General features: G+C 28.8%; 2 protein-coding genes across 2 annotated transcripts; one reads left to right on the top strand and one right to left on the bottom strand.

Annotated features, from left to right (window-relative positions):
* The first annotated feature begins 4654 nt into the window (after window positions 1–4654).
* LOC112592035 lies at window positions 4655–6346 on the top strand. The gene is made up of 3 exons (XM_025335998.1): window positions 4655–5005; window positions 5120–5934; window positions 6022–6346. The coding sequence occupies exons 1-3, from the start codon at window positions 4655–4657 to the stop codon at window positions 6344–6346; spliced, it is 1491 nt and encodes a 496-aa protein (XP_025191783.1).
* Window positions 6347–13910: 7564 nt separating this feature from the next.
* On the bottom strand, window positions 13911–18213 carry LOC112592033 (zinc finger BED domain-containing protein 1-like). The gene is made up of 4 exons (XM_025335997.1): window positions 17999–18213; window positions 15385–15764; window positions 14316–15235; window positions 13911–14210 (listed from the first exon to the last, which is right to left on the bottom strand). Exons 1-4 carry the CDS (start codon window positions 18211–18213, stop codon window positions 13911–13913), a joined length of 1815 nt encoding a protein of 604 aa, XP_025191782.1.
* Window positions 18214–19063: the final 850 nt, after the last annotated feature.

Genomic DNA, 19063 nt, shown 5'->3' with positions numbered 1-19063 from the left:
CCTACTAGAGTTTTCTAACTGCGGTATTTTTAAGTCCTGTCTCCGACCTAGGAAATTCATTTCAAACGATATTCAGCTACCTAGGGTACTCACATACAGCGAGTTTTACCGACCTAGGGTATTCACATACAGCGAGTTTCACCGGTGCTAGTTAAAAAATAAATTATTAAATTAACAACAATAATTCAATAAATAAAATATAAATAATAAACAATATCAATAAATAAAATAAAAATGAATAACTTCATAATTGAATTAAATAAAAATAATAACAATTTATTTTTTATTTAAAGACAACTTGTGATAAGACAATTAATTTTTTGGTTAAAAAAACAATTATTATGAAATATAATTAAGACTGTAAACTTTTATAAAAGTCATGGTATATATTTGGTATATAGTTATTATCACACAGTGACATCAGATCTTGTTTTTTATTGACTGAAATTTTGTTTTTTTCTGTATAAGCTTGTTTTAATTTGTAATTAGTGAATGATGGTTTTCTACCAGGAGGTCCATTATAATATAAATTAATTTTTTTGAAATCTGTATTTAAAAAACTGGTTTTGTAAAAGATAGTATTTGATTGTGCTTTTTCCACTTTCAGTACTTAAATATTATTCCAAATTACTTTTTCTCCATCATTATTTATAGAACAATTTTTTTTATTATATTCTGTAATGTTTTTTATATCATAAAAATCAGAATACCCTAATTCTTTAACCTTGAATGGGTTTCCTGATTTTTTGGCAGTTTGAATTAATGATATATATTGTGTTGGCAAGTAAATAGGCCCAGATTTTAAGGATTTTTTTATTTGTTTTTCTATGACAGAATGTGCTGTATCTCCTTCATTTTGAGTATGCCCAACTACTAAAATTTTGTGAGTAATAAAATTAATATCCATATTTGTAGTAGCATACAAGTATATCTTTCTTAATATATATAAATCTCGTGTCACAATGTTTGTCCTCAATGGACTCCTAAACCACTTAACCGATTTTGATGAAATTTTTTACACCGCGTGTAATTTGGTCCAACTTAAAAGATAGGATAGTTTTTATTTCAAATTTTTTAATACATTAAATATTTTAATTAACTTTTTAATAAATTTGTATGATTGCATGGTGTATTTCGGGTTTTTCCGTGGCCGACCGCGATAATTGTATCTATCTGTAAGGGCTCCTTCACACGTAGCCACTCGGCAGCGCTTCTTAGCAGCACGTCAGTGGCGCTGCATATTTTTTTAGAAGCGCGTTGGTGGCGCTACCAAAATTTTTAGAAGCACGTTAGTGGTGCTGCTAACGTGCGTCGGTAGACAATATTTGTGAACACAAGAGCGCTACATCATTCTCAAAATGGACGTGGAAACTGAACTATTGTTGGCGATGCTATTAATTAAAAAAAAGAAACGTAAAAATACACCGAGAAGATTCTGGGTGAATCCATTGCTTCTAGAAAGACCGAACAAAGGATTATTTTATACACTGTTTGATGACTTGGAAGGAGATGATGAAAAATTCTTCTCATATTTTCGTATGTCGAAGAATACATTCAATGAACTTTTATCTGGTATCAAAAATAATATAACGAAACAAGATACTGTCATGAGGAAGTCCATTCCTCCGAATGAAAAACTAGCTTTAACTCTGAGGTAAGAATAATAAATTTACAATATTTAAAGTGTTATGCTTTATTATAAGAAATATACAATATTTGTTTGAAAATAAATGAAATATTTTAGAAAGTTATAGAATTTTCGAGAAATGTTCAAAGGTGTAAAATGCGAAGTTCGGTACGACGTATTCATCAGTTAATATAAAGCGCAACAATCTGACCGAGTCAGTCATTATCGAGTTAATCACGCCGTCGTTAATCTCTTCGTGTTAGCGAAAGACAGGTTAACCAGGAATTTTGTACACAAAGTAGTACTTAGATAATTTTTAGTTTTAATAATTTAATTTATTTTTGTATGTTTTTAATGTATATAGTATATTTTGTAAGTAGGTCACTGATTACAAACAATAATTTAATATAAGATGAATAAAATGTAAATTTAGAAAATATATATGTTGGTTTGTACTTAATTTCAACATTTAGATACTTTACCTATTACTTTTAAATTTTCTCATACATAATAACACTAATACATGGCCTACGAAAATGCCAAAAAACCAACTAATACGCGGACAACGCCGTGTCGGGACAGCTAGTGATGTTATAAATTTATTTTTGTTTTGCCCAGCACAGTTATCTAAGTAAAAAATTATTTCAGTTTTTCCAATGTTACATTCAAATTGTAAAAATTTTAGTATAGATGTTCCTATTTCATTAACTCCTTTTTTTGCTTCGCCTTCATTCCAAACATAACAAAATGATTGTTTTTTCACAATATCAGATATAGTAAAATTATAAGTAGATAATTTAGATTTATAATAAATACAGATACTTCACCCCTAGGGGTTGGAAGTACAGCCTGAAGGTCATAGCATGCTAATAATATTTTACTTCTATTTATATCATTTGAAGCTAACTGTTTATCATTTTCTTTTTCTATTCTACTTAAATTTTTTTCTGACAGATGTAACTGATATTCTTCATCTTTAAGTACTTTTTCAACATCATCTGCATTTTTGTATGACTCACATTGAGAACATTGGTCCTTTTTGGGAACAAAAAAAGAAATATTAAATTCTGTATTAAATATTCTTGAGTACATGGTTAAATTAGCTATTTTTTCTTGAGGATATTGTTTTTCTATTCTAAGAGATGAATACCTAATCTCTATATAAGTCAGCCAAAGATTTTCCTCCTTCAATATACTCTCTAGTTGTTTGTGCTCTTAAATAATGACTTTCAATTCGAGGTATAGAGTTTATATGGTCTCAAACACTGTTTAATTTCAAAATCAAGTTTTTATGGTTTTTATGTTTTCCGCGTTTATCTGCCTCAATAAATCCATAGTTATTTAGTCTTGAAATAACAGTACGGATTGGTCTATCATTAATAGCAAGTGTATTTTTAAAAAATAATTTTAATTATTTAAGTATTAAGTATTTTTAAAATACTTCAGGACATTGATAGGAATATTATTTTGAAATTCAGAGTTGTCAAATTCCTTAATAAAAATATTATTATTTGAAGTTATTGAATTAATATTAATTTGATTTCCTATATTATGACTTTCTATTACTCCATCATTTTTTTGACCAAAAACTGTATCACCTTCATCTGAAATTCTCCATGTATCTAATTGATTTTTACTCACTAATTTGCATGGAGTAAGTGTATGGTAAGATTTTGGTGATGAATCGCCCATAGAAACATTTTTGGGGTATTGTAACCATGACTCTACTTTTTCAACCTAAAGTAATTACATTTTATTATTACCTACTCATAATATTGTACAATATTAATTATTATTTTTTAAGTTTAAAATGTATTATTAGGGGAAGTCCTTCTTAAATTATAACAAAGTCCTCTCAAATAATATACAATTTAAAAACATTTTTGACAACCATATTTATATAACTTGTAAAATACTTTATCTTTATAGATTTTAAGGATTTTTTCTTTGCTCAAGTGACTTAAAATTTTAGTATATAGCTAACTATTATATAATACATTAAAATATCTACATAATTTACATTTACAAAAACACATGTTATTTTTTTTTTTTAAATAAATGACATTTAAATTGTATAAAATATTAAAAATATTTGAATCTAACTTTATAAAAAAATATCAAGATCTCATAATAATTTATTATAATACATAAATAATGATTCATTTTATACATCAGAAAATGTACTTACTGTGTTTGATAGTTAATTATAAATTTATTTTCTGATGATATTTTCTCCGATCTTAAATGTTTGATGTTGACATTGCTATACTCCTACACATCAATCATTATTATAAAAATGTAATACTTTTTGTCTATTTAATTTAGCAATTAAAATATATTAGGTATAACTTACTTGTTGGCTACTTTGGCCAAGTTTAACTATAAGTTTGGCTCTATTACTCTTCATATTTAATTATATTATTATTATTATTAGATTTATTAAATTACACAATTATTGTATTTAATGTAATGATCAAATCATAATATAATAAAACATAGACAAGAAAAAACTGTATTATTCTCGAAAATATAATATTATTATAATCAAACAATTGAAAGTGTATTATACAAAACTAGATTTTTTATTATCAGATATTTATTACTACTTGTGTTAATAAATTAATACCACAATTATTATTAGTGGTTATAAAATATTATATACAAAATTTAGAACATAGATCACAATAAATAAATTAACCTTTAATTGCCTATTCAGGGGTGTTCTTAACACCCCACTGCTGTAATATTTAAAATAAATTATATTTTATGTTGGTCACACTGTTGAGGTCCTCGGTATCTTTCTATAATATAGTATACTATACTTTACTATCATTAAATCATAATTTTTAAAAATAAATAAGTTATGATAACATTATTATCAGCTTAGGGTGTTCTCAATACCCCACATACGTATTTAATTTCAAAAATTATTACGATTAATTTTTTTTTTAGTTATTTTTATTTCGTTTATAATAGTACTTAGAAGTATTTTAACAGTGATATAAATTATAAGAAATTTACTATAGTATGACATCTGAAAAGGAACTAGAGAAAATAAGGCAGCTCCTGCAAGAGGTAAGTGTTGACGATTGTAATATTTTTGATGACTCATCGAACAGTGAATCAGATATTTGCGAACCTGTGTATAGAAATAGTGATACCGAACCTTCTGATATTTCGGATACCGAAAAGTTGACTTCGTCTGATGATAAGGACGACGAAAATTTTATGATAGGCAAAGACAAAAAAACTAAGTGGAGAAAATCTGTCATTACTAAAAATGTCCGAACAAGAGTTCAAAATATTGTTATCCATTTGCCAGGTCCTAAATTCATTGCCAAACAAATGAAATCTCCATTAGACTGTTTTAATTTGCTAGTAAATGATGTAATTTTAAATTTAATAACTGATTGCACTAATATTTATAAAAGGAAGGTACAATATAAATATAAAAATAAAAATGTATGTCGACTAACTGACGTCGAAATCCAGGCAGTTATTGGTTTACTAATCATAGCTGGTTCATTTCGGTCAAGCAAGGAAAATTTAGTTGACCTTTGGGCTGTTGATGGTACTGGGATAGATATTTTTCATGCCACCATGTCAATGGACAGATTTTTATTTCTAATGCGTTGCTTGCGATTCGATGACATAAACGATTGTGCTCAACGTAAAGAGCTCGATAAATTAGCACCAGTTAGAAAACTGTTTACAATATTTGTTCAAAATTGTCAAAATGCTTACACAATTTCAGAATATTCAACAATTGATCAGCAACTAGTTGCTTTCAGAGGTAAATGTCCTTTTAGACAATATATACCAAGCAAGCCAGCAAAATATGGCATAAAAATTCAAACTTTATGCGATGCTCGAACTTGGTATGTATTGTCAATGGAAATATATGCGGGAAAACAGCCTGCAGGACCCTATGAGCTGTCAAATGCTGCCAAAGATGTTGTTCATAGACTAACAGAACCAATTGAAAATACAGGTAGAAATATAACACTTGACAACTGGTTCACAAGTATACCTCTTGCAGAAGAGCTTTTACAAAAAAAACTAACTTTAGTCGGTACTTTACGAAAAAATAAACCTCAACTTCCCCGTGAATTGATTGACATAAAAAAAAGAATTCTATATAGTACTATATTTGCGTATAATAACCAAATAACTGCACTATCGTACGTCCCGAAAAAAGGCAAGAACGTAGTTTTGATTTCAACAATGCATTCAAATTCAAATGATATTGATTCTACAACCGGTGATGCGAAAAAACCTGAAATCATTTCGTTTTATAATACCACTAAGTGAGGTGTTGATACAGCAGACAAGATGTGTGGAACTTATACTGTAGGAAGAAGATGTAAACGATGGTCATTAGTAATTTTTTTTAGAATATTAGATATCGCAGGAATAAACTCGCAAGTCATTTTCGTATCAAACAATCCAGAAACAAAAACTGTTCGAAGACTTTTTCTAAGAGGGTTGGGACTAGATTTGCTAAAGCTACAAGTTTCAAAAAGAGTTACAACCAAAACCGTCCCTAGAAGTTTACGTTTAGAAGCAGCAAAATATGCTAATCTCCCGGTGGAAAAATTGAAACAATCTTCATCACAAAACCGCTCATCTGGAAGGTGTATAGTATGTCCGAGTAACAAAGATAAAAAACTAAATGTTCGTGCTATAAGTGTAATAATTTTATGTGCCAAAACCACATGAAATTGATTTGTGAATCGTGTTTGGAAGAAGAAAAATCTGGTAACGATTCTAGTGATACTGTTTGATTTTTATTATATTTTTATTTTATTTTGTTGAAAAAATGTAATGTTATGATTTTATTTTATTTTGTTTTGTTATAAAAAGGATCATTTTATTATTTAATCTAAAACAGTTATAATTTGTTTTTAATTTGGTATAATAAATTATCAGAGCTATTAATTTAGCAGTTCAATTTTATTATTAGTTTATATACATTTAAATATTTTAAACTTGTAAAAACCATGATACATAAGTAAATATATTACATAAAAGACTATGTAGATGAATATAAAAAATATTATTATTGTTTGTTATCAATTTTTACAAATCATATGACAATAATTGAGATAAATATGATAACATTTTATGGAACACGGTCTTAGAAGAAAGGTCGGACAACTTCTTGCCTCTTACTTATTAGAAATTAGAATCATTATCATAATAGAAGTATATTATACTATCTATGATTAGAATGCGTTTGCTTTATAAACCAAAATCATATATTATATATCAATATATTATATAAATATATCCCCCATTGAAAACTCCCGTCAACGTCATTGTCTCGAGGCACTCAGAGACGATCACAAAAAAAAAAATCACGGGGAGGTTTAATCTTCAAAATTGCCGACTAGAATTTGAAATTCAAAATTTTTGTAAACTATTAAGTTATTTTAAGTTACATTCTGTAAATTTATAATTTATTTATTACCTCATGTTTTAATTCTTAGTTTGAATTAAATTTGAAGTGGAAATTTAGAAATACCTTACTAATTTTAAATTTATATCAGAATGAAATAACGTCAACAAACATATGAAATAGGTAATAAATTATTACCTATTATTCATTATAACTTATAATGTAACGTGTGACTGTGCGAGTGACGGTACGGAAAAATACATCACAATGTACAGCTCCACACTCAATTTGTTTCAGGGTATACAATGCAATTTAAGTTATTTGTACAGGTCGCTGGTCTATAATAGACTAATTGCGTCATTCTAGCCGTCTTTCCGCGACGGCAAAGTTCAAGTCCGTGCTTGTAGTGAAGCTACGCCCTTGTGCGCACAACAGGCCGCCGAAGGCTGATCTCATTTGGAATAGACTTTAGAATCTATTCTTTTTGGTATCGACCGTTTATGATGATGTTTCTTAAAATCTGCTATTGGATCTAAATCTATTTTTCTTGAAAATATTAGAACTGCGTCTGTTATAGTGTCCAGTCCATCAGAATCTTTGTTTATATTTTCAAGAGATTTAATTGTACCCTCTATTAAATTAATTGCATCAATTATATTCAAGTCCTTTGCTTCCAACTTCTCTGTGAGTGCTTTGAGTTTATATAATACATTTTTCATAAACATTATTGAAACAATAAAATCAAATGTTGTTATTTTTTTAAATAGAGTTATTAATTGACTTTTAGTTTTTCTATCGTACAAATTTGAAGAGGAGATTTCTTGCAAAGTTTCAAGAATTATTTCAAACGACGTCCAAACTGCTTTTACCGATTCTGCATGAGCCGTCCATCGCGTTTTTGATAAATTACACAACTGCAAACTACCTTCAATTTCAGATAATTTTTTACTAAGAATTCCATACCGCTTTGTACTAGCATTAAAAAAACATATAGACTCTCTAGGTTACTAATTAAGTTAAGTATAATGACACTAGCATTGCAGCCATGTTCTAAAAATGTGTTAATACGGTGCGCTTGACATGGGATATAAGGTATATGGTGATTGGCCAGTTTTGAAAGTTCTTTTTGCGCTCCATGGAATTGACCAGACATACTTGAGGCAAAATCATAAGACTGAAAAGCGATGAAGTCTGGATTTAATTCATCTCTTACTAAGGTATCATAAATATTCTTTGCAATCCCGAATCCAGTTTTATCCGTACATTAATTTATTTCAAGAAGTCTCTCTTTAACATTTCCATTATTATTAACGTATCGTACACATATTGCCAATCTATCTTGGTGGGTAATATCGGGAGTCGTGTCTGCCAGAACTGAATAAATTTCCGCATTTTTTACCTCCTCAATTACTCGATTTCTAGCTTCTGAAGATAGCAGTTCTATGAATTCATTTTGAGACCTAGAACCAAGATACGTCACATGATATAGTCTCATAGATTTATTATCTAACCACGTTTTTATAACATTACAATGTCTGGAAAGTAATTCCACGATTTGAATGAAATTTTCATTTTTATCATCTCCATCACCTCTAAATGCCAACCCTTGCCGAGCTAAAGTACGAGCAGTGTCCATAAGGATTTTAATAACTTGCTTATTATATTCACGCTCATGCTGAATTTGAATTGATTTTTCTCTATTTGTTTGATCAAATAAAACATCATTATGACAAGATGTCTTCAAAAAATTACAGTAGTCTCTTAATGCAGCTTTATGAGCTGAACAAGAGAAATGCTCAGAAAGTTTCCCAGGTTTATTTTTACCCCTACTTTTAATTTTGTGCCATACCCTGACGCCTTCAGTGACCCAAGCATTATCGGAAAACCCTCGATCCGGACCATTTGGAAATAAAAACATACAAAACAATAAGCCGAGTCTTTTTTAATACTATATTCCAACAAAGGAAACTCAATATACCAACGTGAAGAAAATTGCCGTTGTTTGTTCGTATTGATACTTTTGTTTCTGGGATATGAAGTAAGTTTAGGCTGATGAGGTCCTAATGAAATTAAATAATGTCTCTGTGAACTAGTTACAATTTTTTCTCGTTTGCCTGGATCATGATCAATTAAGCTGTTGTATTCGGTTTGATCGTATAAAATATTGGTCGCATTATTGCTGATAGTTTGTGTTAAAATACCTGATGCATTTTTTAAAAAAGTATCAGCTATGTTTTGAATAGTTCTTACTTTCTGAACACTATTAATTAAAAATAAAACTGGGTTCGGAAATTGTTCAGTTTTAATTTTATCTAAAATTAAATCGCATTCCTTCACTTCATTAACAAGTATTTTCAACTGACCTGCACAAGTTAACCAAGTCTTCAATTTTTTCAGAATTTTGCATAGGTATTACAATGTCAGCATTTATGGGTAATTTTGTAGCAATATGATGTTCACTTTTTTCAATAATAGGACTGTCCAAAGATTTTTCAGTTGCAACCGAATTTTTAGATAGATGTTGCTTACCTACTAAGTTGCATACTGTTGCCAAATCATTATCTACATTATAAGAATCAATCGTCCTCTTCTATCATAACCTATATAGATGTAAAATAATCTTAATAATTGTATTTGCATAAAATGTAGGTACCTAATTATTTACCAATGGTTTTAATCTAATCATTAAAAAATGTCATAAGATATTTTAAGCCTCGAAATAAACAGGGTAGGTTTTGAATGAAAAATTTCAATTTACAACTAGTAATACTTTCTAAGTCCCAGTAAAATAAAATCGAATAAAATATGAAGCTTACCGATGGTGGTTTATGTTTTGTATTCCTTTTACTAGGAACAAATGGGTTATCAGGTGCTCCAAAATTCTTAACCTTCGTTCTCTTTCCGTCGTGACAATTAATCTCATGTTTTTTACGATGGTCATCATCAAAACTTGATCTACACTCCAAACACTCTAGTTTTACACGCTTTAGAGACTTATTTGTAGTAGTCGACATTGGATTTAAATGTTCGCAATACAATATATAAAATAAACGCCTTGTACCAGAAAATAACTCGCGAAGTAAGCACAATTTTTAAAATACCGAATAAGGTGTACAACAGACTGTTGTCAACTACAGTTGTACAGACGTCAAACATACACATTATATACAATACATGGAAATCGGTAATTTTCGTCTGTTGAGTGTTTCTTCGAAACGCGATTATCGCGTATTTTGTATAGGTAGAGGTATCCTCACTTGATAACGTATTATATTATACTTGCCCACCACAAGTCACAACCGTCGCCGCATGCCAGCATTACTTAATTGCGATTACGGATGATAGAAATAGACGGTTTATTGATTTTCTACTGTATAATGCATGATATAATATTATTATATCGTTATAAGTAGATATGCGTGTTATGTTATGAGTAGGGCTAGGATTTATATGCATTGGTATGTTTTTTTTGCAACTTCTGATTACTTATTTTGTAAGTAATGTCCACGAATTAGCTCTAGCTGAGGTAAATGGTGGTATTTTTATTTGTCATATTTTTGCATATTTTGGACAAAATGCATATTTCTGCATATTTCGAACAAAATGAATATTTTTATACATTTCGACTACAAAAACACAAAAAGTGCATGTTTTATAGTATATTAATTTATTTTATCGCAGTACAAAAATACCCAAATGTAATTTTATCTTATCTTATCTTACTGTCGCATACCCGTATGCTTACTAAATAAAAGCATACAGCTAAAAGTTAGTTTGTGTTTGACAGTGATCGTCGTATTGTGTGTAGTGATACGTTGCCGTGTTGTTTGCGAACTGTATTGGTTTCGTTACGTACTTACCTAATACCTACATTCAATTATAAAATGCCAAAAATACAAAGTACCAGTGCAAAACTTCGACAATATGTCGAAGAGTTTTCTAGTACAGTTTTTAAAACCGATGGTAAAACACTATTTTGTAATATTTGTGACCAGGCAGTATCATCAAATAAGCGCTTTCAAGTCACTCAGCATTTAAGTACAGCAAAACATCTCAGTAATTCAACAAGAAAAGAAAAAATGAAACAAATATTTATTAAAGACTCATTTGAAGATCAGAACTCAGAATTTTCGCTCGATTTATGTCGTGCATTTTTAGCTTCTGATATCCCTTTATGGAAATTGCATAATACAACTTTTAATACATTTTTGCAAAAGTATACTGGTAAAAATATTCCGGATCAATCTACAATACGAAAAAAGTATGTATCAGTTCTTTACAATGAAGTAATTGACCGTATTCGTAAAGAAATTGGTGAGGGCCCCATTTATGTTTCAATTGATGAAACTACAGACGTTGAAGGAAGGTACGTAGCTAATGTTATAGTTGGTCTTATGCATGAAGATAAATGTTCTAAATCGTATTTATTGACTTGCGAGGAAATTTCAAAGTGCAATTATCAAACAGTAAGAAAATTATTTCACGATGCTTTAAATATACTTTGGCCCAACGACATTAAATATAATAAAGTTTTTTTATTTTTAACTGACGCTGCACCATACATGGTGAAAACGGCTAATACACTAACTGTATTATTTCCAAACATGATACATGTGACATGTGTAGCCCATGGTTTACACAGAGTGTGTGAACAATAAGACTTGAGTATCCAAATATCGATAATATGATAAGTTGTGTAAAAAAAGTATTTTTAAAAGCTCCGAGTCGTGTGATGAAATTTCGAGAATTATTTCCAGAATTACCTTTACCTCCACAGCCAATACTTACCCGATGGGGAACTTGGCTAGAAGCCACATCATATTATGCTGATAATTTCAATTCCATAAAATCAGTGCTTTTGTCTTTAGACGAAAATACTGCAAAATCCATAAAGAATGCTATAGCTTTATTTGAAAATATAACTATACAAAATGATTTAGCTTATATAAAAAGTAACTTTGGCTTTATCATTCAATCTATTTTGAAATTAGAAAATGCATCACTTTTCCTCGATGAAAGTTTGGAAATCGTTGAAAACACCAAATATAAACTTGACCAAAACAAAGGACCGATCGCTGAAAAAATCGACAAAAAATATAAAAATGTGTTAGAAAAAAATACTGGGCTAAAAGCTATGTCTACGATACGTAATATTTTAAATGGCAACAATGTAGATGAAGATTTTCCAAATCTAACTCCTGGGGAAGTTACCAAATTTAGATATGCAAAAATTACGTCATGTGATGTCGAACGGAGTTTTAGCAAATATAAAAACATATTAAGGTCAAACAGAAGATCGTTCATCTTTGAAAATTTAAAACATCACGTAATTGTTTCATGTAATTCATTCGAGTAGCTTTATCAATTTTATATCAATTAATATTATAGAGATTTTAAGATTTTAGATTTTTTTTAATGTTTTTATATTTAAGTGTTTAACATATTTATTTTTATTAATTGGTATTTAAAAAAAAATTATAGAAAATGTTTTTTTTAAATAATATTTATTTGGTTTATTTAAGCATATTTTTATTGCATATTTTTGCATATTTTTAATAAACCAAATGCATATTCAATCATTTTTTATTGCATATAAATCCTAGCCCTAGTTATGAGCAATGATCCGATCATTAAGTTTCTATCTTATGCCGACTGTCGATTCTCGCAGTCTCGCTATACTTTTGCAAATCCGCTCCATAACCCATTACGAAAATATTGAGTCAAAACAATATTAAAAAAGTATTTAATTTTCCTTTCCTCGTCTTAAAAAAAATGGTTTAATCAGGTGAAAATAAATTCCATTTTGCCGACTGAAAATCAAATATTGCCGTCATGACACCCCTTCGGTTCGTCCCTGGAGGCACTACCTTTGTTAATGGGTAACCATGCTAAGACATATTTTATTTTATCTTTATTATAATATTGTTTTCCTATGCTAAATGTTATTGCTTAGATATTTTATTATGATTTTAACCGCTGTCTATAGCATATATAAGTACGAACTAGATCGGATTGCTGTATAAATATTAATTGTTTTATTATTCGCTTTATTTGTAATACAGTACTGTATAATCTAATAGATCTTTTTAAATGGAGATGGACAATAAAAAGGTAAGTAATTGATTATAGTAGTACCTAGTATAATAGATAATAATAATAATAATTATTATTATGATGTGCAATATAAAATTGAATATATTAAGTTATATATATGTTTTATTTAATATAATTTAAAATAAAACAATTTTCATTATTTTATTTTTGTATTAATTGTTATATTTTAATAACAATGAAACATAATATATTTTATAAATTAATTAATCAAATATTACAATTACAAATTATTTTAGATAATATGTGTTTATAATATTTATTTGTAAATGACTTAGGAGCATGATTTTAACGCAATATTTATTTTCTCTACCATGTAGTATTGTGTATTTAATTTTGTGCACATTAGTGCAGCCAAAATTACATTTTTTTTTAAATTAATTTTTATTGAATTTTAACAATATACTATACTATGCAGAATTAGGACTGCGATTATTTTTTCCCCATAATAATCGATTATATTTATAATTTTCGATTATAATCGATTAATCGAATATTTCGAGGCTATTGTACGATTATTAATCGATCGACGAATAATCGAATAGTATTCGATTATTCGATTAACCGAATAATCGTCGAATTATAATTTACAATCGAATACTCAATAATGTTGTAATAATAGTAATATGAATAATCAAATAATTGTTCTGAGTTAATCAATTTATTCATAAAAATTGTAAATACATTTCTGTTACAAAATGTACTGCCGTTTACCTTCGGTCATACTTACATCTTAAAAATAAATCTATAAAACTAATAAAAATAAAATAATATTTAAAACGCTGGTTTAGGTACATAGTCCTTATTCATAGTTAAAAAAATAAGCTGACTGGCGTGTTCGTTGGTTAACGATGCTCTATGGTCAGTTAGTACACAGCCACCTTTACTGAAAATACGTTCAGACGCTACGCTTGTAGCCTGAACAGTCATAGCTTTCTTGGCTGAAACAAACATAATTGGATATGTCGTTTTGTTTAAGTTCCACCAATCTAGTGGATCTTGTTCAAAGCCAATTATTGGGTTGTTTAGATATAAGTCCAATTCATGTCTTAATTTTTGGCTTAATGGAACATCCTACAATTATACAATTAAAATTTATTAACAATAAAGTAAAATAATTTATATTCAAATTCTTACTTGAAAATTATCCATATTATTTTCAGGAGTGCCAAAAATTACGGACAGACCAGTTTTGGTTTTTTTCTGTGGTGCCAGTTGGTTATTACTATCGTTATCATAACTGCCATTTACGGTACTCTTATATGTGTCTTCGCAAAATTCACCGACGGTTTTCTTTAAAACCGATATATCATCATACGTTATGTATTCGATTTTAAACCTCGGATCCAATACGGTACACATAACCAGCAATGTGTTACCTTGATAGCGTTGATCTAGAATATCAATAATGGTTTTGTACATTTTCTTAATCTGTCTTCCGTTGATGTCCGTATCTTCACTTTCATTTAGTTCTGTTATTTGGGATAATTTTGACTTGAGTGAAGAAATAACTGGTAGTATAGCCGAACCCGTGACATACGAATCGCCGGCTAAATTATCAGTGATTTCCCGGATTGGCTGTATTATAGAACTTAGATTTTTTAACACAATTATGTCTGAGTCTTGAAAAGATAAATTTTTAAATGTGCCATTTTTATATGTTCGTAGAAAACTTGTGAGTCCAAGTTCTTGTTCAATAATAATATTAATTAGTTCCAGCATCGACCACCAACGAGTTTTTGAGTAAGATGGAAATTTTTTATTTGGCAAGCTAAATTTTTCCTGGATTTTTCCCATTTCTCGAACTGCCTTCCAACTATGGGCAAATATATTATGAATGGATTTGACTTTATGGACTACATCTTTTATTTCGTCCATATTAAAGATACGTGAAACTGCTGTGTTAAGAGCATGGCCAAAACAAGCTACATGTGGTATATTTAAATTGCGTACAGCCTTAAGCATATTCGATCCATAATCAGTCACCATCGAACATATTTTCCAATCCGGTATCTCATAATCTAAAATCAACATTTGAAGTACATCGGCTATATTCTCACCAGTATGGTCCTCTGATAGTTCAATGCAACCTAAACAGGCTGAAATTAATTTGAAGTTAACGTTGATGAAATGGCACGTGAGACCAATAAACGGTTGGTTTGAACTTGAAGTCCAGCAGTCCGTGGTGAAAGTAAAAAAATTGGCGCTCCTAATTATGTTTTCTATAATGGTACGTGTTTCACTATACATAGAGGGAATTCGGGATTATGTGAGAGTTTTCGGCCTGGTAGCTTGTAGCTAGGATTTAACGCATTCACAAATACTTTAAATCCCTCCTTTTCCACTAAACTGTACGGCATCATATTTGTTGCAATGAAATATGCAAGTGCACTATCAATTTTGATTTTTGCACTTTTATTAAGAGTGAATTGTGTCATTTTTAACTGTCTAGTTGTACTTGCAGAGCTTGTCTCGTGAACTGTAGCAAATGAGGAGTTTGTGACTGAGGAGGTGTCAGTATTAGAAGACTGAGAAATATTTGAACATGATTGACTAATTTCTAGTTCTTCATTTGAAGTAGAAGGTTGTAATTGTATCAAATTTGATTCAATACTTTCAGATTCAGACCTAATAAAAATATAATGAAATATGTTAACGGATATTTAGACATTTTTATCTTAAATGCACAAAAGAAAATTCCACAGTAATTTAATAACTAAAAATAATTTTCAGCATATAGATAAAAGGAAAAAAACCGGAAAATCGCTCTGCTGTACATTAGGGGGTGGGGTGGACCTCGGGGCTCGGACTAGAGTAGGTTAAATTTGAATGCAATGATAGGTATCATTGTATACGAAAAACGATTATGAACGGAGATGATTTGTCAGTATAGGATATATTATTATATTAAAATATTGTCATATAACAAAAATCAAAATTCGTTTGTTTGTAAATCGTTATTTTACGAGCGAATTTTTGATTTCGTGAAAATTTAAACAACCGTAAAATTTTTTAAATGGATAATCCTCAATTTTTTTTATAATTATTCTAAGCTCAACTTATGGACAATCTTGAATTAAATTTTCAAGTCTTAGCTTTAAATGAAAATTTTTTTATTTATTTTTAACTTCAAAATAATTAGCAAATATTCATGATTTTGACGAATTTTGTCAATATTTTCACTTCAAACGTTTATAAAAAAAAATTGTGCCTATGCTTTTTTATAATTTTTGAATGACAGTAAGAACAACTAATACTGAGTCGTCTATTAAATTTTCAAGTATTTTGTTCCAAAGAATTTTTTTTTATCAACATTAAAAAAAAAAAATTTTAAAAAATCGAATATTTAAATTGCCTGTAAATAGATTAAAAATTAGTGAAATATTTTGAAAATATAATTATATAAAAAAAATGGAAATCTAAACAACTAGTAAGAGTTTACGACTTATACTTTTTGAATAATAACAAATATCAAAAATCAGTTTTCGATAAATCTTTATTTTACGCAATTTTGTAAAAATTTAAAATTCAAACTTTCATAAAATTTTTTTCTAAAATTACGCTCGAGTTTTTTTACAGTTACTTGAAGAAAAACTTATTGAAAACATTGTGTTGAAATTTTAAACTTAAGATATAAATAAAAAAATTTTTATGAATTTTTAACTTCAAAATTACTTGCATATTTTTGCGATTTTGACATATTTCGTAAACATTTGAACTTTAAGCGCTTATAAAAAAATAATTGTGACTTACGCTTTTTATTTTTTTATCTCTTATAAGAACAACTTATAAGTAACATTGTATTAAATTTTCAAAAATTTTTTGGGCGGCCAATTTTTTTTAATGGATATTTCAAAAAAAAAATACTTAGAAAAATAGAAAATTTAAATTGTCTATAAATAGCTCAAAAAAAGTCAAAATACTTTGAAAATGTAACCATGTGTAGACAACGCTAATATAAACATATGGTGAAAGTTTCAAGTATTTACAGTTTTTATTTTTTGAGTTACAGTAAAATGAAATTATAGATTTTGTCGAATACTGGTTTTGCGTAAAAATTCCCATTTTTCCGTTACTTTTTTTAGGGTTTTTCCTGACGCGTTTGAAAAGTATTGGACATTTCTTACTTTTGACCTCTATAATGCACCAATGGCATTCACTTTCCTATCAGAAACGGTGCTGAGTCAAAAAGTCGAAGCACTATTACTATCCAGAACCTTGCTGACAGACACAAAAAAATAAAAAATAAAAAAAAAACACACATCATTGTAAAATCAATACATTCATCACTGTTCAGAATCTAAAATACTTAATATAATATTGTTGGTATTTTTTTTGATTATTTATTTAGAAATAGGTAAAGCATATTATACCCAAAACATTTTTAGCAATAATTTCTGAAAATGTGGTATAAATTAATTAATGGGTGATTGAGTAGCCATACATATATTTCTTACCGATATTAATTCCCCCCCCTCAATAGAAAATATCTAGCGCTGCCACTGATAAAAACGTCAGGAGTCAGGTGACTGGACGTGTGAAACAACATGCCTATCGTTCGTCAATTTTTTAATACTCCGCATAATTTTTATAAAATATAAAAAAAACTTTATGATTTACCTCATAATATTAATATACGTTGGAATTAATTATTATTTTTAACGCTACAAAAATTAATATTGCTTAACCATTAAATACAATTATTAAAAACAATGTCATGCATTTGAAAATTTACATACTATTTTACAATAAAATTCAACTCTTTACTGTCGTAAAAAAGTACTTTAAACCATACTTAGAATATTTTACCATCTTGGATTATGATATACATTAAATATTAGAGCTTATAAGTTTTTACTTACTCATCGTTGTCTATAGAAGCGCCTTGATCAAACACTCCTCCTGATAATCCCCTGCGTAGCCGATCAAGTTCAAGAAATTTTGGTTTGTGTTTAAATCTCAAATGGTTCCACATGTTGGTTGTACTTGATCCGGGATTCGCATATTTTTTATTGCACGATACACATATTACTTTACCTCCGTCGTCTTTTTTGAATACTTGCCATATTTCACTCATATTGGTACTTCAGAGTTCAGGGCTTCAGGTACTTGGTACTTCTATTGAAAATAATATAGGTAAAATGATAAATTTAGGACAATAATTAATGTTATACAATATACAATTACTAAGGTATGAATTTTAAATAAAAGAAGTACCTCAAATATGTACTATATAATATTATACATGAACTACATTACTATTGTTATTACAATGAAATTAATAGTTAAACATATGAATAAAGTAATGGTAATATTGGTAGGTATTTACTTTCGTTATTCTGTATTTCTGTCTTCTGTATATTTTAATTTTTAATATACCTAATTATTAAATTCCGCGTGCTGAGTGCTGACTGCTGAGTGCTGAGTACTGACTGCTGATGAACTAGCATAATATAGCCAAATAGTGTATACTGTTACTGTATACTGTATTGTCCGGCACTCCGGCCTCCGTGTAAACAATAAGCCAATGAAAAATATTACGTAGACCCGCTCAAACATGCAAGCCTTATAAAGTTATAAGTAATAATAGTTATTATCGTATTATTATTTTTACTCATTTAAGTTATTGTTTAACTCTTCGCTTTATTTTGTATGTAATTTCTATATTTATACTCACTCTTCTTCGTCCGGCCGTCCGGACTCCGGGTAAACATCAATTACTACTTTCTTCTATCTTTCTCCGTTTTGATTCAGTAATTTCAGTCAAAATAATTAATGCAAACACAATATTTCATGATGATTTTCCACTTCTTTTTGCTAGATATATTGTTTTATGTAAACGCTAAAAACTTTAGACTAGTCTTATTCAACGAATGCTTAAATGCAGATATAAATCCAACATCTTGTATTCGTCTTTTAAGTTTGAA

This window comes from Melanaphis sacchari, unplaced genomic scaffold (assembly GCF_002803265.2).
Source record: "Melanaphis sacchari strain LSU unplaced genomic scaffold, SCAv2.0 Contig153_pilon_pilon, whole genome shotgun sequence".
In the NCBI taxonomy this organism is placed as follows: domain Eukaryota; kingdom Metazoa; phylum Arthropoda; class Insecta; order Hemiptera; family Aphididae; genus Melanaphis; species Melanaphis sacchari.
This window is presented reverse-complemented; position numbering and strand designations above follow the sequence as displayed.

Excerpts from the sequence above, each read along its gene's own strand:
- LOC112592035 (XM_025335998.1), top strand. The coding sequence starts at position 4,655 with ATGACATCTGAAAAGGAACTAGAGAAAATAAGGCAGCTCCTGCAAGAG. Across the intron at positions 5,006-5,119 it reads TAGACTGTTTTAATTTGCTA|GCAGTTATTGGTTTACTAAT; the intron begins GTAAATGATGTA and ends GTCGAAATCCAG. Across the intron at positions 5,935-6,021 it reads TCGTTTTATAATACCACTAA|AATATTAGATATCGCAGGAA; the intron begins GTGAGGTGTTGA and ends AATTTTTTTTAG.
- LOC112592033 (XM_025335997.1), bottom strand. The coding sequence starts at position 18,213 with ATGAGTGAAATATGGCAAGTATTCAAAAAAGACGACGGAGGTAAAGTA. Across the intron at positions 15,236-15,384 it reads TAATCCCGAATTCCCTCTAT|CCTGTTTAGGTTGCATTGAA; the intron begins GTATAGTGAAAC and ends AATTAATTTCAG. Across the intron at positions 14,211-14,315 it reads AAACCAAAACTGGTCTGTCC|GATGTTCCATTAAGCCAAAA; the intron begins GTAATTTTTGGC and ends GTATAATTGTAG.